The sequence below is a fragment of the Lagopus muta genome, chromosome 8, assembly GCF_023343835.1.
Source record: "Lagopus muta isolate bLagMut1 chromosome 8, bLagMut1 primary, whole genome shotgun sequence".
Classification (NCBI taxonomy): Eukaryota; Metazoa; Chordata; class Aves; order Galliformes; family Phasianidae; genus Lagopus; species Lagopus muta.
The window spans coordinates 15,179,567-15,202,942 of NC_064440.1; the positions used below are offsets into that span (position 1 = coordinate 15,179,567).

General features: G+C 37.6%; 1 protein-coding gene across 4 annotated transcripts in view; it reads right to left on the reverse strand.

The window, feature by feature from the left end:
• Positions 1-23,376, reverse strand: part of RBMS1 (RNA binding motif single stranded interacting protein 1) — a 137,657-nt gene that overhangs the window by 5,378 nt on the left and 108,903 nt on the right. For 3 of the 4 annotated variants that reach the window (XM_048953498.1, XM_048953499.1, XM_048953501.1), the window contains exons 5-10: positions 15,239-15,396; positions 12,682-12,761; positions 4,118-4,233; positions 3,211-3,260; positions 3,025-3,118; positions 807-857 (exon numbers count right to left, since the gene is read on the reverse strand). In XM_048953498.1, coding sequence (XP_048809455.1) covers positions 807-857; positions 3,025-3,118; positions 3,211-3,260; positions 4,118-4,233; positions 12,682-12,761; positions 15,239-15,396 — 549 coding nt within the window. The remainder of the gene's footprint in view (positions 1-806; positions 858-3,024; positions 3,119-3,210; positions 3,261-4,117; positions 4,234-12,681; positions 12,762-15,238; positions 15,397-23,376) is intronic. The other variant, XM_048953500.1, reaches the window with a different exon arrangement.

The following is a 23,376-nucleotide window of genomic DNA, read 5'->3' on the forward strand; positions in this document are numbered from 1 at the left end:
ACAGTGAACTGCGTGAGAAGGAGGCCAGGCTCAATATCGCCTTCTCTGCACGCACAAGGAAATGTTTGGCCACACAGATTTACGTTCTGTACTCTGCATGGAGAAGTTAACTGACATCAGGACAATATCTTTTCTATATCTGGAAACAGACTTGTTTTTCACTATAGGAGGGCCTGTTATTATTTGTAACTATCCTATCAAGAAACCTTATAACTCTTAGATATAATAGCACTCAATTGGCAAATGACGTAGATAAGAAGCAAAACATGCGAGAGAACAGATTAGAACTTGTCAGTCTGGTATAGATGCCACAGCCAGACGTATAGGGAGAGCAGTGTTACCCATGCACAGTGAAGCCAGAACAGGTTATCCAGGTTGTCTCGAGTGCCCCTGCTGCCATTTCATATCACCACGTCCATCTGTCTGACACAGATAATCCAGACTGAACTCTAGATCTATTCTAAAACCCTGGAGCTTCCTATTGGTACACAGTATGTAAACCATTGGTAACTGCAAAGTGCTCGTGATTTTCAGAAAGGAAAGAAAGGTTCCTCAGGATCCCAACATGGTAAATCTAGTTTTACTCATCATGTCGATGCCCTGAAGGCAGCTTTCTTTTTTTCCTAATGAAATGAGAACCAGTTCAGGTTATCACAATCCTTTCTCTTTCCCATTTTCATCCATGATTTAATCATTATGATGTAATTGTCAATTATCTGGAAGTAATGGGGTTGGAAGTGGCCTATTCCCTGCTGTTTAAAATATGCAAATTGTTTACACCACAATGGAGAAGTATAAAAACTTACTGGGTGCTGCATTATATACGGTTGAGGCTGCATCCAAGAAGGACTCTGAACCTGGAACAAAATTGGTATTTTATTATCCACTTCAAATTAACACTGTACTATTCTCCTCTTGTTGCAGCTAGCGTATTTTCTCTCCAAAAAACCTGATTATCCAGATGCTTAAACTGAGGCAGGTTGCCTAACTTCACATGACAAGGTAAATCAAAAGGAGTGAAGAGTACACTAATTGGTTATACGGTTTTCTTATTTAAAAAGAGCTGGTTATAACAGCTCTTTGAAAAAGCGTGCTGCAAGAAATATGAAAGGCAAGATGACAATGTCTCTTTTTCATCTCCAGTAGTGCCATATGTGTAGGATAAGGCAGGATCTGACCTGCATGGGGCATGCAGACCTGACTCACCATTGCTGCTGGAAACTTAAAACCCCTTAAACTTTTCACCTTCTTTCCCAGTGTCCTGTGAATAGGACAGGCAGACAGACTGCCTTGAGCAAAAAAACACAAGGCGGGAAGCATTTCTTCTGTCCTCTCTGCATTCATTTTCAGTTCAGAGCAATTTTTTTTTAAGATTATTTTTTAATCAGTAAAAATGTAACAAGGTGTTCAGAAATTGAATGGTAAAAAGTAAAACAGTTGAACCCTCCCTTTCCCCAGGCAAAAGCTTAATGGCAAAAATTCTGGTACAGCCTGACGAAAGCTTTGGCTAATCTACTCATGCTATCATAGTAACTGGCTTAGTGATGTCATTTGGGTATACAGGAGTTGCAGAAACAAACACTAGCCAAAACTTTACTAAATTTGTTTACCTTTAATAAGAATAAATCTAGGAACAGGTTATAGCATGCCCCAAAGAAAAAAATAAATAAATCATGCTTTTATGATACATTCTGTTGTGTAGATGACAGAAAGCTGCAATGAGTTTCAGTGGGATGGATCACTAATGATGATGTGACTAATGCTCAAATTGTGAAATATTTCTGGACAAGAATCTCCTCCCTCCCTACCATAGAACGCTTCCCTTTCATTTTCAATTCGTATTACTGTAGCACTTTAAGTATCATGACGTCAATAACTCCATCCACACCTATTTAAGCTCCATGTGACATACAACAAAAACTGGTTATGACATTTTTAGAAACACGTGTTACTGTCGCCCACCTCTCCCAATAAGCCCAGCAGTGATCCCGAGCTCCCAAGAAGCATGTTTCCATGCCAACTTTCAACTCTCACTTGGACTCAGAACGTTCAAGAGTCTCCTGTTGATTCATAATTTATATTTTAATAAAAAATTCTGATAATGCTTTTCTGGGTATGAGCTTGCTGCAGTTTTTGAGATATTGCTGTACAAAGCAGAATGACTCCATATACTGAAAAATACATCAGTGACACTGCCTGCCAGAAGCAAACATTGTGTTGCATAAATCATCTCAGAAATTAATTCCAAATGAATCCAGCTGCCTTTTATCCCAGAGAGCACCTCCTACATAACACTCTGTTGGAGCAAGAAGGCATTAGATCTCCAGACTTAATACTGGACAATTCTTCCTCACTCTTCTCAGATGGAATGGGAGGGGACATGGTTACTTCTGCACAGTAACCAGATGGTCCACAGGTAGAAAACTTGTGTGTTAAATAGTAAAATGCCAAATAGGTAATCATTTAGGTAACACTGTGATAATGCTCATACAATCTGAACTCCAAACTCCTTTCCAAGTTTTCTTCTCTAATGTTAAGCAAGTTTCTGCAGCCTTTTTAACCAACCTACGTAACACATGACTGCTGGGCTTTTTTGCTCTGAAACCACCCGCAGAAATGTTCAAAACCATGGAGAGATATCTCTGAAATAAAACTTCAGTAAACCAAAAAGGATTTAAATAAAGAATAATTACTTTAGAGGTGAATTATTGATAATAAAAGAATTGGATGAAGAAAAAATGAAAAATCATACATGAAATGCAGAAGTGGCTACAAACTCTTAGCCATCACCACAATTTAGAGAGTGTTTTTGGCAAGACAACTGGCATCCCATTAGTTTGCTATGCTTCCTGCAACAAACACACCTTCAGTTTTTAAGGCCTTCATTTTCATGCTGTACAGTGTGAAGATGGCCCTTCATTAAAAGGTAGCATGACTGGAGAATGCAGAGAACCAGATGTAGCAACTGATAAATAAACACAAGCTCCAATGAATCACTGAAGCTCCTAAGTTCTAAATACAAACCTGGTATGTGGAAACTGGAGAAGCAATATATGGCGTAATAGACGTTTGAGTGATCATTCTGTTTGCTGTAATACTGTAGGGTGAAGGATAAAATCTAGAAAATATAGAAATATTTATTAAATGCCAGTTCTATGCATATTTCACAATGCAAATATTTTTTTCTTAGTGTGCCAGCACTTAACATACCCATTTTGTAAAGCAGCTGTTGTTGGATCATAAGTGAGTGTCATTCCAGCCTTTAAAAAAAATAAGTGGAAAGAGAATTGACATAATTCATTTTGCTTGTAAATTATTTCTCATACTCATTAATTAGTATTAATTTTAGCTGAAAACTTGTATTGATACAGTTGATTATCCTACAATTAGGGAAAGGTTAATTGACAGAAGTAATTATAAGTAAAGAGAGTCTGTAATATTGGTTAAAAAGTTTCCATCAAGAAGAACAAAATGCAATCTATACAATACCTGGCTTAGATAACATGTGCCATGTTTGAGAGGCAGAGCACGAGGATGATTACACTAGGGCTACATTAGGCATACAATATATTAACTATAAAAACGAACAAGGAGCCCACTTTTCAGAAGACACATTTGAATTTTGTTGTTTCATACGTATGAGGTATCCTGGCTTGGTAATCACAGTAAACCTATGAAAGTATTATCTTGAATATTAAAGATTAAAAAAAGCTGCAACAAACGGAAAAATTTAATGCCGCACTGCACTGTTTTAACCTTCAAAAATGGCTGTGCGCTTCAGTTCTGCATGAACAAAAGGGATTTCTTACTAGATGTAAATACAGTTACGTTTCACATAGCTTTATAATATCAGAGATATTTCAGATATACTCCTGACCAAAGCAAAGGAGATTTTAGTGTTCACTTTAATGAGATACAATTTGATGTTTTACATTTTGTTTTTTTTCCTCTTAAGGAAGATACAGTTAAGCAGTTTATAGAGTTGCAAATTGTCAGGTGAGGGCTGCTTGCATATTTTTAATATGCCAAAGAGCCGAGCCAAGAAGTCTCAATGCCTATCATTTCCATAAGTATTCATTATTGTACACCCACACTAGAGCTTGAAGGGAGGACTTACAAGTCTCACCTCGCCTTCTCTGTGCCATGCTCTTCCATTCTGTATGTATTTATTCTGATTCTGCCTCTTTTTCTGTCCTCCATCGGCAAACTTGCACAACAAAGGTTCTGCAGGAACTGAGAAGGAAGGAAGAGTATTACTTGCAGAACTATTCATATACAGGAAGGTACAAGTGCAGAAGGTGAAGAACGTATGTGAAATGGCTTTCAAATATTTCTCCTCTTCTTGGAGAGCTCAGCAATGTCCCAAAACTTCAAGCAGTTCTGCTCATCAAGAATGACCAGAGCTGCTCTGTACTTCCACTTAGTCACATCTGCCAGATAGACTGGACACCTTTATCTCCTGTCACCTTGCACTGAAAAAATGACACAACTTTCCATTCCCTTTCTATCTCTGATCTATAAAGAGCGTGCAATGCAATCACAAGCTCTTCAAGATTTTTCTTTCATCTCATTCTTTGCAAAATGCCATTAAATGGTGTCGCTATATGTTTTTTAGTTTTGGCATAACATAATCCTTACCACAACTTCAACGCCTGAAATGCAATCAATCAAAAAACAAAAGTTAGCACAGTGCTCTTTCCTTAAGATTGGCTTAAGCTGCAACAGCTCTGTGTACCCGTGGCTGAAGCACAGAGCCACATAACACCACACCCTCTCTAATCACAGGGTGGAAGCTCTGTTATGACTTGGATGTCAACACTTCTCTGCCAGTAATTCCTGAGACATGAGCTGTCTAAGCTTTAAGGTGACACTCCTCTGAGCCGTTTTCTGTTTGGAAACACCTGAATGAGATGAGGCCGGATCTGACAACGTGCAAACGTCCCAGTGCAGAGTAAACACATAGGGTTGGGGGGATTGTGTGTAAAAAATCATCCCAGAGGAAAATTTTGGCATATCTATATCCTGCAATAAAATCTATTAGTAAAACCATGACTGGCACTGACATGCCCTTCATTATGCCTGCATTTAAAAAGGACCATTGGTACTTCCCTAAGTCAGAGGAACAGTGAGTACTGAAAACCTCAGGGGACCAACAACCCAGCCCAGAATCTGATTTCCAAACTACTGGCACAGCCAAAACACAACTCACTGCCAGCCAAGTCATCGTTAGTTTTGAATGGCACACATGAAATACTAGGTCTGGTTCCACTGAGAAAAAAAAATATGCATTTCCTACATGATGCATCACTGACAGCCTTCTATAGGAAAGGTGATGGACTGGGAGGCAGAGCTGGAGCGTGGATGCTTGTCTCATCCCAGATGGATCACGTGTCCTTCAGAGATCCGCACTGCTGCGGATCATACGCTGCTATTCAGCAGCCACATAACTTTTATCTCAGAGTCAGACTTCATTGTACCTAACAATGGAATTAACTTCAAATGGATTGTCTTACAATCATTAAAAAAACATTAAAATCCTATAACCATAAAATAAACTAGGAAAAGTTTAAGCTAAAAATGGGAAAAATATTGGAGACTATGGAGGGTGAAGTAAATGAGCAATGAAGTATCAGAAACCCTCAAGTAGGAGACAGAAACTGGAGAATAATCTCTTCAAAATTTTCCATTTCTAAAGGGATTTTTTTTGCATTAACAGAACAGTTCTGTTTTGGGGTCTTCCTATCAAGAGCATTCTTTGCATATTTGCGGCAAAAATGCAGTGTATCAACAGACTGAAGGACAAGTTGATGTTGCTCATGTAACAGAGCATTTTAATCTGCATTAAATTCTACTGGAATAAGTGGGAGTTAATCACATGTTACTGAACATGGCTAAAGATATCAGGGTCTGGTCCGAGATTATTTTTCCTTGATTTTACATGGTGAAGAAAAAGATCAGAAAGAGAACACTACAATACAAGCAGTTAAGTACCCAAAACAAAAAAAGCCATTTGCCAAGTTGAGTAGAAATCTAGCTATTTATGAATTACAGAATCACAGAATGGCCAAGGTTGGAAGGGACCTCAAGGATCATGAATCTCCAACCCCCTGCCGCAGACACAGCCACCAACCTCCCCATTTAATACTAGACCAGGCTGCCCAGGGCCCCATCCAATCTGGCCTTGAACACCTCTGGGGACAGGGCATCCACAACCTCTCTGAGCAGCCTGTTCCAGCACCTCATCAGTCTCCCTGTAAAGAATTTCCCCCTGATGTCCAACCTAAATCTCCCCTCCCTCAACTTAAAAGCATTTCCCCTTGTCCTGCAGTTATCAACCCTTTCAAAGAATTATTTCAAACCACCTATTATGGTGAGAAGCACATGTGACTTCCAAAATACACACTAATTTTTTAGAAGAGATAATAAAAAAAAAAGTGTCTCTAGAACAGCATACAAAGGCACCTAATAATATTAGAGGTTTCTAGACCTGTGATTCAGTATTACAGCACTCATGAATAATAAACACTTTATTTAAAACTATATTATGTCTTCATTAGAAGTCTCCAGAGTGCGTTGTACAAAACTCTTCTGTAAGGGTTATTTGAGCTTACGTTTCCCATCACTGTCTCAAGATAAAGATCGTTTATTTTGGAAAGTCGGAGCAAATCTGCTCAACTGTTTGAACACAATCTTCATTAAAAAAAAAAACTATTTTCAGAATAAATGACATTTTTGTCATTAGGTGACTGAATACAACTTAATTTTAAATGATGAAAAGAAGGGAAGGGGAAGGGGAAGAGGAGGGGAGGGAAGATGAAAAGAAAAAAAGAAGAAAAAGAAGAAAAGAAGAAGGAAAAGAAAAGAAAGGAAGGAAAGGAAAAAGAAAAGGAAAAAGAAAAAGATCCCCAAATAACTAAGGCAATTATTTGTGATTTGCCAGAAGTTTGCTCTCCATCTTACTGAGCACAGATCTGGTCATGGGAACCCTTATGTTTCTGACCTTCCACCTTTTTCCACAGTCCCCACTGTGTCCATAAACAATGCCAAATGATGCAGCTCGCATCAAAAGAAAAACAAAAAAAAGCAGTGGACTGTCTATTTCATACCACCAACTGCTCTGAGAAGGCTGTGTAGCTTTCATCTTCCCTGATTCCAGTTCAAGATCTAAATGCTGATAAGGAGGACATCTGCAGTGAAAAGCCTCAGTTTTTGGCTGCTCTCCTTGCGACCTGAGCACTACTCATGTTCATTGAAGGTTTGGAGTGGGTGAGAGTAGAGACCGAAGCAGAATGGCACAGCATGTTTTCTGAAGATCAAATGGCTTCAAGGAGAGTGAAAGCCCAAAGCTCCTGGCACACAATTCCTGCCGTGGGGCCAGAGAGCCTTCATCCCCTCCGCACTCAGCATTGCCTCTGGGCTGCAAGGGCTGCTCACAGGCAGCTGCTACCCTCCTCTATTCTATGATTGCTTTAGGAATGCAATGACTGGTGGTCATCAGAGAAGGCTCAGGAGAGATACCCCTTCACAGGAGCAGAGTAGGATCTACTGATCTCCCTCTTACAGAAGAATAATCACAGCCCTTCAGAAACTGATTTCTTCAGTTTAGCTTTCCTCCTATTTCTCCTAAGATATGTAAGATGTTCTCTCTCTAACACATATAAACATGAATGTATTACATATATACAAGAAAAAGCTGCAGCAAGCCCTACAGACCAGTCAGGCAATCTTTTTTTTTTTTTTTTTTGTGGTCCAGGAAGGAAGGGAGAATCATTTTTATTGTTTAATTGTTGGGAAGCGTTCAGGCCCAGATGAAGGGAACTGTTATTCACTCGGTGATTTGTCTGTATGTGCAAGACAGGGAGGCACAGCATAAATATTTGGAGTAGCATTCACAGCTAAGAGATGGCTGATTTAAAAGGCTATGACTTACAGTGAATTTATGCATCTCTGGCTAAGACACGGAAAATGCCCACTCTGCTGACGCTTAATGAAAACCAGCAGACACCTAAGTAGGATGGAGATGATGAGATACTGCTGCAGAGACAGTCTACAACCACACACTTTTCAGTGCATTGAAACCTGGCTGTGGAAAGAGCAGAGCAATCCCCCTGCCCTGAATTGCCCTCCAAGACCAATATCTTTACAGAAGAAATGAATGAACAAAGTGTTAGTGTAGAGAGAAAATACTTCCCTGCCATACTTGTTGTGCACATGCGTACATTAGAATTCAGCCTTCGTCTGCTCAGCGTTTACCCAAATACACACCAAGTGATACAACTGGGCTTCATGTTCACACTCTTGACTTTACAAGGCTAATTTGACAACATTTCAATAATCTCTGCTTTCAGATATTCAAAAATGTAACATGAGTTTTAAAATACTATTCTCATTATGAGTTTTCTGTTAAACTACACCTTTTAAAAGACTTTCATTATATATTTGCTAGTGACAAAGCACATGAGATTAAAGAACTTCAACATTAAAACAGCACTTTAATGATATGGCAAGCCTGTACAGCTAGAAACTTCTGCCAAAAGCAGTGGGAATTAAAAAATAGGTTGTGCAATCCAAGATATCAAATATCAGGAGCTTTGTAGGTTTCAAGAGAAACAAAATACATATTCCTCACACCATCCTAATCTTCACTTATACACAGCATTCAGGGCTACATTCATTTAATAATTTACACAGGACTTAATAATTTGTCGCAAGAGTGACATTTTGATATTTTGAGTGGTTTAATAAGTATTTTTCTTTTCATTTTCAATGTTGACACTTCAAACTAAGGAGCAATTACAAACTATGAGAACAAAAGCAGGAAAAGCTCCTCATCTCTGATTTAATGGGTAAAATCTTAGTTCTGATGCCTTCAGTGTGACAATCAGAAGTTACACCAGCACAATGACCTCTTGATACCCTTTGGCTATGGCTTTCAGACTGTGGATAGTAGATTATCTCTAAAGGGTCTGTGAAAGATGACTAAGAAATGAGAGTTTATGGTTAAATGGCTGAAGTCACTTTATAGATTTCTGCAACAATAGATTTCTGGATAATTTCAGAGGTAAGCAAATAAGAATTTCAGTACTCCATTTTCTTTCCTCTCCTGCACTAGACAGGTAATCAAGACCAAAACCATTTCAAACAGTGTCTGCCACACCTGGTACACTTCTCCCTGGCCTATGTTAAGAGCGTTGCATGAGCAGGGCTCTCACACCTGTCCCCAGCTTTCTCCCTGAAACAAAGTGCAAGTGATCAGTGTCTGCTGCAAAAAGGAAGGGGAGGGTGGGAAATGGATAATCTATGACCTCTGGGTCATTGCTGTCACCCATCATTTCTGGAGCAAAAGTAAAAACACTATGGGTTGCTTAGCAAGAATGATCTCTGCCTTTTTTCCACTGAAAAAAATGCATATATGCAAAACAACAAAGAAGCTATTTTCAGTAAAAGAGCTACAAAATAATTCAAGAGGCAGAAAGCTCTTGTAACTCTTCACCTTATAATAAAAAAGTTAAGAAAGATGAATACACTCAAACTTACATACCTTGGTGTGTCCTTATGTATTCTACAGAATAACTGCTTTATGTAATTATTTATATAATTATTCTCATGTATTATCATGCAGCTACACGCTTGTGCAATAAGGAGGAGATGCCTTTCATGATTTTGCTCAGCAGATCATTTCTGCAATTGTTATAGATCCAGCACAAAGCACAGAGATAGGAATTATTAAATATATTTTTAAAAGGAAGGATTCTAGAAGTATGCTACGTCTACCCTCACTATTCTTCTTCTTCTGTGTTTTGCTCAATGTAAGGATTTAATCTTTCTTCCTATGTACCTCATGAGGTTTATGTTTCATAGAAAAAGAAAAAGACAAGCTTTAAATAACTCACTGAAATCAGTAATTCTTTACAGAGAAGAGTAGAACTAAATGCAAAAGTACTTTTCATGAGTATAGCAATAGCATAAATATTCAGTTCAGAAGGGTATGAAATACAAAAATCAAAGCTCTGAGAGAAATGGACTAGATTTAACAATCCACAAATCAGAAAAAAGTATTGCAATGACGTGCCTAATGAAAGTACAAACACCAGGCAAGAGCAAGCAGTGAAATGAATGCACCATTTCTAGGATCATACCAACTTGCAGTGCGTTTGAAATTCTCTCTGAGTGAAACTTTCTACTTCCTGACAGAAGACAAACATGGACACACTAAATACTGAATATATTTCATTAAGCTACTATGGAGTAGGGAAGTAAAGTCTGAGCAGCTTGTTGCACCTGGCTCCAGCTTGATTCACATCATCAGTGCTCACTGTGAGGCATTTTGTCACTCAGAAGTTCTACATTCAGTGCATTTGTGAACACCCTATGCTACCCTTGGCCCTTGCAGACTCACAAAGGAATTTCTGTTCAGTCTTCCTATGCTTCTCATAACCGTGTTTAACCCATTCTACTTTTTAAGCCCAAACTTAGTTAAAACAACAGAGACGCATTATGAAAGCATGTTTTTGTTAAACAGATGTTCTTCCTCCCACACCTATTTCATTACAGGCCTTCTCTCCTATCCTCCTCGTCCTGATAACAGTGTTTTTATAGCCAGCTCCCTTTGCTGATTTTAGCCAAGTTTTGAGGACACAGCGTTTTAATTTAAACATAGTTCCAGTTCCATGGTTTTATTTTCTATGTATTTGAACTTGCTGCTCTGTAACCCCAAAAGATGCTAATCTATTTTGAAACACTTTCCTAACCTTTGTTTGTGCAAGAGCTTTCCCCGCTGCAATCCCCCTCTCTGTGTGCAGGTAGCCTAAAACCACAGCTGCCCCATGGCTCTGCCCCACTTTTTGGCAGAACATAGGGTATTGTCAAGCTGCAGCCTCTTATAAGCCTGCACTATTGGACACATGCCTGCTGTGTGGTGAGGACCTCCAGGAAGAAACTGAACTCCATAAAAACCATCCCATGGAGCAACAAAACTTCACAGCACCAGCATGGAAAAGTACAGCTAAAGACAGCTGAGGCTATAGTCTATACAACAGGGATTTTGCTTTGCATGACTCCCCTGTTCACCTTGTCATTTGTGAAGTTATTCAGCACCATGGCACATGTAACTCATTTCATTTAACTGAGAATATGGTTAATGCGATACACTTGATGGCTCACTCACTGAGAACAGCACAAAGCAAGTGAGAATGAGCACACTAAAAACACTAATAGGAAGTTCTATTACAGCTTTTTACTGGCTCTAATTGAACAGAACCCCCTATATGTTAATTTGAACTCTTGGTTTCTCTGTACTTATTACTCTTAATTATGTCCAAGCAATAGCAGCACTGTAAAAATAATCACGGGGGGCGGATCAGAGCACAGTCAATGTTCAGAGAAAATCACCCCATTATCTCTTGCCCCTAGAGGGATTTTTCACTTCATAAAACAGATTGCTAAATATATGAAATAGAAAAATGAATGTTAAAGCCCCTACATGTAACAAAGTTTCAACAAAATAATTGTAGCCTTGACAATCAATCCCAGCGCAGAGGGTCTGCAAAAGCCAGCAAAGTCAAAGCCCTGCATTAGATTAGTGCTGGTGAAGGGAGTGGTTTCCTGTGCTCTGAAGTAGCTTGCCATCCCTACCGCAGCACAGACTGCCTCAAACTGGAGTAATCTTTTAGGGATGAGGCATGTATGCAGCCTTACTGAGCAAGCTGGATTCTTTTCTGCCTGCTGATGGCTGCTTCCCACTTTCTCTGTGCCAAGGTCAGGCTCTGGCAAACATTCCACCAGTGGTATAAAGGTGGTTCAGTAACCACGTCAACTATGTAATTTGTAAAATTCTCACTTGGGACCCTCAATAAAATGGCTACCAAAAGCAGGCTGGAATGTCAGGCATGCATTCTTTTCTCCGATGTTATCCTGATTTCCTTCTGTTTTATTCTGCTGCTCTGAATTTCTTTTCCTCATTTTTGAGTTAATGGAATGCTAAGTTTAATATTTTAGAAACAATGCTGACAAAACACTGGTACACTGATGGCACACTGGGGAACTTGATGTGACAAAAGAACTGCAGCATCTCCGCATTTTGCATTGCACAATATTTCTAGAATTATCTTTGTTGACCTCCTTTCACCTTCCTGAAGAACCTCAAAGCCTGCTCTGACTTGAGAGTAAAAACTCCCAGTGAATGAAAACGCCTGGCATAAAGGCACTGTTACAGAATTTTTTAATCAAATTTTAATCAAAAACTTTTTTAATCAAATCTTTTTTCACGCTTAGTTTGGAAAAAATCAACAGATGGCAAAAGTAGTTCATTTTTCACCTCTTTATATAGATAAATTGCTCATGGAAAATCAGACAAATTCAGTTCTGATGCACATACAACACATCCTGGTTTCCTGACTTCAGCTGGAATTATGTGGGATATAATTTGCGTGCAACTGGCCTAAGGCATCTTAGCTGGTCATCTATGTGCTATGAGGATAGATTCCTAGAAAAGAATTAGAGTAGGGAAGTGATCTACCACGTTACAAGTGAGCAACTATTACAGTCATCCAACAAGAAACAGTTTAATTTTTATAAGGCTGCCTCTCAATGAGAAGCCAGATACAACAATCAGTCTAACAGGCTCCCACTATGTAAGCAGTAACCCATCCATTCATCTCATTAGAAATACATGCAACATACCAGAAACTCCTGCTGGTGTCTTTATGAATTTTCCATTAAAATGAGCAATCACCGCTTCACATTTTTCTGTTGATTCCATCCTAGGAAAATAAAGAATAATTTACATAAATTAAATGCTCAGATTTCCATATTCCTGCCTTTTTTTCATGCACACTTTTTTCTTTTCTTTTTTTTTTTTTTTTTACTTTTTTTTTTTTTTACTTCACTCTTGTGACTGCTTTCCCATTAGAGCAACGAAGATGATGTTTTCTAAGAATATACTACTTCAGAAAGCTAAAAACAAAACACAGCTAACATTTTTTAATTTACACAGTTTAAGGTCAAAGGTACACTGCAAATTTATACTGCAAATACTGCAGCATTGCAGTGCACACTGCAAATACAATACTCTAATTTACTCAAATTAGGAAAAACACAGATAACTGTAGTGCTTTTGCTTTTCAAAAAAGGAGATTGATATACATTCTTAATTAAATTCTAAGCATACATAATGCATACAAAAATAGTTAATGCCATTTTTGATAGATACTGAAGTGATTGTACTGTTTAAGTCAGACACAAATGTGCTTGACTGCATGCCCCAAACTGCCTTTGAACCTTTTAGTTTCTATGTATCATCACAACTAAACCATGTGCCTGTCCCTCATTTAATCATTGTTACCTTCCAAACAGGAACCAATAACACAACAGCTGTGGCAGTTACTGAGAATCCAGCATCCTGAACAGGTTAGTGTACTTCTGTTGTCAAAACTAGCCTTAATAGACTGGGTGGATTGCTGTTGAGCTACTGCTGGTCTGGGAGTGGCTCCACAGGTTGCAGCTACATCTTTACATTGCAATGTAGATGTGTCGGCTCTAACAACCAAGTTGGACTAAATTGGAACAGATTACCGAGATGTGCAAGTAAAATGAAACTTATTTTAATAGAAGAACACATTTTGCAGCTGTCTGAAAGATAATGTTTAAAGTTAACAGAGGATTTTCTTTTCATTTGCTCACTGAGTTCTTTAATGTGGATCCAAAAATTATGCCCAATGACCTCAGCAGCAAAGAAGCAGCACTACAAACAAGTTAAGCCTTGGCACCTTTTTAATTCTGATAGCCTTTCTGCACAGACCCATGAGATGTCATCATACATGAGAACCAAAAACATCAAAATGTCAGACTAAACAGTTTTCTTTGTGGTTTCAAAACCACCTTCTAGGGAATTTACAGAAGTTCTGGATTTTTGGATCTGAACCAAAGAACTGCAATTTTTTTCTTTCAGATGAAACAAACAATATTATTTAGTTTCAGACTCAAGTCTATGTTATCCACCTGGTGAAATGCTCCCACAGGCAAGAAATGATAATCTTTATTTTATGTTTATGTGCTTCTTGGACCATTTGAAAGTGAATATTTTTAACTTTAACATTTATGCAACGATATCACAATAGCAGCTTATTCTGTAAATACTGTATTATGTATACATGTATCTAAAAATAACAAATACATAAATACAGATAATACTCAACACCTATGTACACATAATAATACAATCTATAACACAAAATCTATTAACTAATCTTCCATAACACCTTCATTAGGAGAAAGGTTTTAAATACACACAAAACTTCTGCACAGAATTTTAAAACTCTTCTGGCTATATCGGAATAAAAGAATTCATAAAATACCACTGTGGATTCCAGGTAGAATTAGTAAGCAAGTTTAGAGAAAAAAGAATGCATAAACGCCCACGGCCTACCAAATCTTAGCTTGAATGTTACTGGATTCTGCCCTTCACAGTACCTGCACATAGCACTCCCCTATTTCCGTTAATGGAAAACTCCAATCTAAAGTCTCCAAATTTTGATTTCCACATTAAGCAGGTCTTAATTAGAGATGGGAAAATACCAGAAAGATACAGAGAAAACTTAGGTGAGGAAGCCCCAGAACAAATGACTGTATTAACTACAGAAAAGGCGGTTGCACACAGATGGAATACATGGGAGCCATCCACTAATTTATGGAAAATGTTCATTCTTGTTGATTTAGGATGTGTACTGAATCAAGCTGCCAAATATTTCAAGGTAAAATTTAATGTAAATGAATACAAATATTTTCTTTCCCAAATGATGTTAATGAACCAGACAATTCCAAGCAATGATATCCAAAAAGAAATGATGATGAGTGGATTTTCTCACAGGAAGTAATGAAGAAGAGGGGATAGCGGGGTGGTTTTCCCTATGGCTTCTTGTTTGGAATTCAAGCCTCACAGGACAGAAATGTCACAGCAGACGTTTCAGTGAAACACTGCATAACCCTTGCTTCAGGCATAGAGAAGAAAGGAGAAGTACAACAAGGAGGAAGCACTAGAGATGAACTCTTATTCTTGTCAGTTGTCTACTAAGAACAATAGATTCAGATTCAGCCACATAAGCAAAATGAGACACAGCCACATTTTACTAAGCAAAAGATAAATGAGCAAAGCTCTTCTTGTATCTAGATATCCCTATTCTGGCCTTTTCAATTAACAAGGGGAAAAACGCTGCCAACATAGCTAATGACACTGAAGTACCTGGCAAAGCCAACACCACGGCTTGTCCCACTCGAGTCACGCAATATCCTCGTAGAGATAACCTGCCCAAAAGGCTTAAGCATGTTCTCAAGCTCCTGCTCGTCCATTGAAAGTGGCAAATTGGAAATGTATAAATTCGTTGGATCCTGTTCTTGTTGCTGAAACAGAATTAAAAACAACTGTTATTATACTAACATTGGGAAAGACATTTTGAACACAAAATATAAGAGCCATTACGTATATCTACTGCTAAATAGTTTTACCTTTAAAGATGATTCTCCCTAGCATTAGCAATCTTCATCTTCTGTCACTATATATTGCATTCCTAAGAGAAGCTCTCCTCCTCTTGGTATTAAATACTGCTGACAAGGACATTTTTAAGTGAAGATAAAGGTGAATAATTGACTAATTTATAGTGCATGTTACAACTTCATGTTTCAGATTCTTTTGGAATGAAGAAGCAGCAAAATCAACACAAGGGAAAAATGACAAGGAGATACAAGAGTGGTGGAAAAACTACAAAAAAAAAAAAAGAGATGTAAATTAAACACACAAAACTATAGAATGAGAATACAAAAATAATATGGGGAAAAAAAGAGGTAATGCATTTAAAACTGGTTACATGGCCAAAATATTTTCATAAGAATAGCCTAATGTACAGAAAAGTGGGACACCTCTCTCTTCTCTCATACATGAACATGTTTGAGTTTTTGTAATAGTTTTACATTATGTATTGAAACAATAAAAAAGTGTTCCAAAAATGTCTCTAGGAACAGACAAAACAACAGAGCCAGTAAATTATTAGGGCTCATATTAGATATGAGAGACAAATGTAGGCATGTCTGCAATTCTGCTAACCTTATGGCTATCTACTTTTTGTGGTATATGTATGTAGCAAGAAATTCCATCTTAATCAAAGAAACATTTCTGTTGAAATCAATTGTTTCAAGTGTTTGTCAACGGATTTTCCAGTTGTGGTTAAGGATGCATCTCTTGCATCTTTCTCGTATTGCTAATTGATGGCTGTACTCTTGTTACTACATACATTCTTAATCTACACAGATCTGTATGATTTGGCCTTTACAGTTGTGCAAAAGCTTGATATCATCATTGTAGCTTTCTGTATAGACCTAAGTCTCTACAGCATGTATAATACTCAGAAGAACTTTGCTGGCATTAGAAAAGTACGATATGAAACAAATGTCATTTTGTTGACATTAGCCTCAGTGTATTTTCATTCTGTGCAAATGGGTTAAGCTAAGAGAAGTTTGAATCAAAACGAAAAACAAAATGAAAAAAACCCTGTAACACCTACAGGAATTAAAGCATTTACTGAAGCGATTATAGATGTGGTGATACTTTCTTATAAAGAATAAACACCAATCTGTCATTAAACTGCCCTTGTATTAATAATATCTCGGCACCTTTAGCAACAAATTGTATAATTCATTAGTTTTCTGTCTTGGATATCATCTCTCAGGTGGGACTGGCATTCCCTAGGGAAAAAAAGGCCAGATGGCTAAGTCTTGGTTCTTTTAGGCACAGAAACAAATTCTTACACTCCAAAAAATAAAGTTAAAACAGGGAAGCAAATCTTATGCTTAAGGACTCACATTGTTTTGTTTTGTTTTGTTTTTGTTGTTGTTGTTTTTTTTTTTTTGTTTGTTTTTCCATCTGTATTCAGTTAGAAGAGCCTAAAGATTTCCGTAAGGCTTTTTAAAGAAATTTCAGCAACAAAGGACCTACAAGTGTTTGCTTCTGCTTTTGGTCCTTCAGTGGGACTGACCACAGTGGAAAAAAAAGTGGAAGATAATTTTACAGCTGGTAAAGAAGGCTGAGATGGGAGACGAAAGGCAAAAAGAAGTTAAGATGATCAGGCTGTCACGAAGAAATTGTGGAATAGTAGCCGGAATTTCATTCTCTTCTAATTTTCCCAGAACAAAATAGTTAATTGCCAACAAACACATGCCAAAGTGCACAGAGGTTATAACTGCACCGCAGATGCTTCAGCCCTGGGGAGTGGCAGCGGTTCAACCATAAAGCAAATAGATCAGAATAAATTAATTTAATCCACTTCTTAATTTTGCTGGGAAGAAGGGAGGGAAAAAAAAAAAAAAAAAAAAAGACTGCCATTGGTACTCAAAATAGCTGTTTTATGATACTGAGATAATACCACTGGGGCGGACATAAAGGAAGACCAAACTCCTTTGTACAATGTATCTGGAATTTCATGCAGTTTGGAAGTAGAAAAATTATACCTATTAGCATAACCTCCTCTAATTAGCATTAGCAAAACACCTCCTCTTCTACATTAATTTCTCATGTCATCATGTAGCTTCTGTCACCTCCATAAGATTGAATCTTAAAACAGCTATCTGGGTAAGTGTGGGGAGACTATAAGTAAGTCATTTCCTCTCCCTTAGAACACACTGGATTTCCAAGCTGACTTCCAAATGGCAGCCAAACCAGGACTCCCCATCCAACTTTATCCTGTCTAACACAAAAGGCACTGTACAAACAGATGTTTGCTTTTATATAAGGATTTGGCACAGAAAATGGTTAAACAGTTAAAAATTCAGGAAGTTTGGAGAGAGACAAACTTTTTCACTCATCCCTCTGTCTGTCTCTGACAAACAGCAGTTTAATACATTAAGTTTTGTGACTTCCTTCCTTACTGAAATCTGTCCCACCATAACTTGGTTTACAGTTATTACAGTTCTGTGTTAGAAAAGAATATTAACTCCATAGATATCTGACTTTCTGTAATTCAGCAAATGGGTGCAATGAAATACCTGCAAAAATAAGCATCTAGCTCAAACCCTGCCTATAGACAGCAATCATTGCAAGAGCTCTCAAAGGTAGATTCTTCTGTGGTTAAAGTCCATGAAACCACATAATCATCAGCTTTTACCTTAGAAAAGTTAAATCTCATGAAATCATTTGTACAACATTAGGAGAACGATCACAAAGAATAACTAGAGTCACTGCAGAGATTCCTACTCAGGATAACAAACTAGAATATAAACCAGTGAACCACTGGAATTTCTCTTTTTTTCTAAACGATTTAGGAAAATTGCTTGACTCTTCGTATCTCATGGAGGGTCTTCAGTGGGTTCTGAAAGACACTGAAAGTGCTCAGGTCACTGCAGATTATGGGCAATGTCGGGATTTGTGGGCCACCATGAGAGCACACATTATTGAGGAAACTAGGAAGTCTTGTTTTTAGCCATTGGTGTCAGCAAGTTTCTATCGGTCTTCTCTCACCAAATACCTTTAGCTGTGCCTTCAGAACTTCAGAACAGTGCTTCTTCAGCTCAATGAACTCGTTATCCCCAAGTAGCACTTGCAGAGCTGGCTTAATAAGCTGACTACAAGGTATGCTGTTTCTCATAAAAGAGAGAGAAATGGTCAACTGCTAATGTTCACTTCTGTAGAAAAGTGGTGATCAGGAGTCCTACATAATGCGAAAGGTTCTGCCATCATCTGAAACAAATTAACAAGAACCTCGCTGTGCGTGTGGAATTGTTCCTAAATTGCAAGCAAGAAACTTGGCAAAACGATAAGACATCTGTTTTCTCTTGCTCTGTGTAAGGTCACAGATAACACATAGCCATTCAGAAACATGTGACTAGGAACTGCTCACAGCATGGAAGATCCTCCAGCTGATAGGGAAGGGATTAAATGCTCATCTGCCTTCTTATAGAAACCACTTTAACATTTACAATTGGCCTGTGTCTCACTGAAATATGCCTGTTTCAGCCACTGTTTTAATACTATCTGACCACAGACTGCTAACAAGACAATTCATTGGAAAAATCACTACTACAATCTTCACTTCTTATCCAGAATTCCAGAACAAATGCATAGGATTAATATGCTAGGCATTTTAATTCATTTTCATAGGTACATCTCTATTATGAATAGGAAGTCTGAAAAGTAATGTTTAACTATAACAAACACTGTGTGCAAGTCTGCAATTAAACCCTGCAACCACATGTTCCCTTTTTATTACTCCTCACAATTCTTGCTTGCACCCATTCCTCCAAGGGCACCAAAGTGCCCCCTGGCAGTGCTGGATATTGCTCACAGATGCCACCGTTTCCAGCAGAAAGTTTAAATGAGCCTACCAAGGCTCCTAGCTAGATAATCATTACTGTCCTTTTCAAGACAGGCCATTCTATGATTCTATGATTCTATGATTCTAACAGGGCATTCAAGCCAGGGCTGAACAAATCACAGCACTGCTTGGCAGATGAGGTAAGACTTTTGTGAGCTGAAGCTGTGTACTCAAGGGAAGTGGCTGCTAACTGTCTTATTTAATGCAAATGCAATTCCTGAAATGACAGATGTTTTGCAAACTTTGGCTTACTTTCAATTTATTGTAGAATGACTTTTAAGAACACGGAATTTGCAGAAATGTCCACTATATTTAAAATGGCTACCTTACAGCTTCCTATTGTGGCTAACTGAATTTTAGGTAGAGAAATGGCGAGAAACTGATCATATTTACTTAACACAGTCTATAACCATAGGATTTAAGACTATTGCCTACAGAAGGTACCATAAATTAGGTTAAAACGAAACTCCTCTTACCAAAGAGTTGCTAAAAACTGCTGTAGAAATCTGCTTGAGTTGTCTCCTCTTTGCCTTTCATTTGTTCTTTAGCAGTCAGAAACCCAGATGCAGAATAAAGACTACTGCAATATGCCCACCTTTGCTAGTTGGATTAAGCACACAAGATACCATGGTAACCTAAGTTTATTTTCTTACTTTACTCTGCAGGAAGAAAAACCTGATTTAATTCTCCAGAAGGTTGCCACAGTGAAGACAAGTACAAAAAGTAATACATTATTAAAAGTCATACAGGTTAGCTGTTTCTCATTCTTGCTAACTCAAAACCATTTTCCTCATCAGTGATGTGAAAGACTACCCTTAATGCATTATGTTTAATAGCTGCAAAACAGCCCTGACTTCTGTTCAAGAGATGAGGACAAGTGACTAAGCAGGCCTTTTCTTCCTCAAAAAACATAGCTGCTGTGCAATTCACACTTTATTTAGAGTGACAGTTCAACTTTTCCAAACATCTTTGGGAAAAAAAGGCATCTCAAGTTAGAATATAAAAGTGCTCTTGCATCAGACTTAACTGGAAGCAAAGATGTAGCTACCAACCTACAGGGAGTGCTTCACAGTTCTGCCTTTTAACCATTAGTAAAGAATATAAAGGTGACAAATTTGTGTTACCTCTGAATTCTGGTGCACCGACATGAAATCAGACAAAGGGCAAACATATATAACACATTAAAAACACTTCTAGATTTATGAGAAAATTTGGTGCATTGTTTTGAGGGTCAAGAGACTTCTCCAGAAAATATGAACAGTTTCTCTAGACTGATGGGATAGTCAGTATATGTTGACAAAACTTATTTTGCATTGTTACCATTGGGCATTTTCTAACACAACTAAGAAAATGCTCCGAAGGTTTGCCTGTTTTTTGTGCATTCCTGCAAGAAGGGAATGTTGTGCATGCTTGAAATAAGGGAAATGATTTGTTAATGTGAGATCTAATGCAATAAGCATAAGCATATTTACTTGTTCTAGTGGAAGGAAGGAAGTGAAGACTTTAAAGAAGAAATTACAAAATTTTGCATCTGAAGCCCTAACCCCTAATAATGTGTGACTGTGGGGAAATCTTTCAATGGATAAATAATGACTCTTCCTCCAAAAATGCACATTAGTAAATGGAACAACAATCCTTGGCTCAAATTAACAAATGTCATTGTCCTCAGAAATCCTCTAAGTCCATGGATTACTTTCATGAATTCTGTTAGAAGTGACACAAGTTATCCAAAAATAAGTTTGTGCTTCTGTAAGGGGAGAAAAAAATAATAATAGAGAAAACAACAAAAAAATGGAAAATAAACAAGAAAAGACTGAATATCACTCTAACAGCATAGCAAAGTTGTACACAGAGAAGCACTAAAAAGCTCATGAACACAGAGAATAGAGAGGGCAGGAAAGAAGATGAAGCCTTTGAGAAAATCTAGGCTAACTGTCTCATTGAGTCTGTAGGAATTGCATTGGATTCAGATGGTTACATTACACTGAATGGAGGAGACCCCTGTAGTATTAAGGACTAGTTTGAAATACATTTGCAAGAGCACTGGACTGTGTGCGAATGGCTTCAGTGATACCCAAAAAACATGACAAAATCTCTGCTACAGGAGTAACTTCATATGTGACACAAATTTAATAGCTATAAGCCTTTCACTATATTATCTCAGGAATCAGTATACCCATCCTGAGCTAGACAATATGCCTATGCAAGGCTAACTGTCATGTCAAGTATGTTACATATCACTCAATGAGCTATGAGCTGCCACAGCCAAGCTGCTATCCTAGCTAGCTCATAATACCTCTTTGATGTCATCAGCATGATACAGATATTCTCATGTGGCTTTGTCTAGGCTGCAAACACAATCATACTCTTGAATTAAGTTTGCTGGACACAAAACTATGTCAAAAACTATGCTTTTTATAAAACTTTTTTATTCAGTTTTTTTTTTACCCTCTACATTTACATACTGGTTTACTTAAGAAAAATAGGAACTGAATTTGATTTTCCTTATAAGAGAGTCACTTTTGCAACCATTTGAAACACAGTTACTTTGGAGCAGAGAGCTAAACACAGCTGAATAGCATTTAATGGGACAAAATCTCCTAACACTGACACAAATGCTGTATGTCACATTCAAGATCAAGAATTTACAAGAAATTGGGTTACTCATATCTCTGTAACTTTCAGACTTTATTAACTCTAAAACACTCATTAAAGGTTCTCAGGTTTTAAAATCTCCATTCAAAATGCCAACATACCAATATGCCAAGTAGATTTTCCATGTGCACCTACCCTCCTATACCATATCATTTGCTATTTGCTCTGAGCAGCACATAATCCTACAATTATTTCATTGATTTTACCTTTGGGTGGGGAGAGAAGAGAAAATTCTCAAATAATAAGCATTCACCCTTGTAGCAACCATAACAACTTTTCTAACACAGATCAGTAGTTTTTTTTTTTTTTTTTTTTTTTTACGATATTGTCTGTACTGATCCTATTGAAACAAGTATTTGGGCATGTGTTTATTTAGGAAAAAATGCAAGGTACAAAGAAATTTTAGTTGTGTAAATCCTACAAAAGCAGCATTTCAAGTATATCCTGGGCTATATATTTTCAGAGGTCTCTCTCAAACTCATAAAGACTCGGGATTCAGTCAAACATTTCCAAGCATCCTCACTAGTTTTCAATACATGACTTGTTACTCTAATGGTCTCATTTTTAAAATACCATACAGAATTTTCTTCTAAGCAGTATTGTATTCAAGTCGGCATGTGCTCAAACTTCACATCCCTTGCAAGGTACAGAATTCAAACAACTGCAAAGGCTTTTAACAAAAATAATTATAATATTTTTCTTTCGTCATTCTTTAGTAACAGGAGATTGCTGAAAAAATCTCAGAACCCATTTTTTCATCAGTTCATCAAAGTGAAGTTACTCATAAGCACAGTTTCAATAAAAGAAACCTAACTATGAAAATGGGGAGAACTCTTCAATGCTACTACTGTTATTTAAGAAAGCATGGCTATGAAAAATCATAATTTCTGAACTAATTACTGGTTTATTATTGAAGCCTTCCTTGAGGAGCAAGAACAATAAACTAATAAAAGAAACTTCAAGAAGAAATTCTAATGAACCCAAATAAACCAAAACTGACTTAGAAACTTAGTTTCTAACTAGCTTAGAAATAACAGAACTCTTGCAAGACATGCATCTGCTCTTCCATACGTCATCTCTAGAGTAGGAAATAAGCCATTGTTTTTGAACTGCGTCCTGAAACAAACTGCCTACCAATACATCATCTCTTCATCCCCTTTCATGGGTGCTGCTACATACTGGAAAAGAAATCAGTAAGACTGAATGCTGGAAATACTCCAATGAATATGAGGAAAAGGGGAATTGCTCATCACCTCCATTTTAATTTTCAGTCAAAAGTCTACTCTCATCCCCTCGTACTGCAAAAATATCTTCCATCAGCTCTCAGCAGAATTGCCTTTCCAACAGGAATTTCAATTTTAGCTGT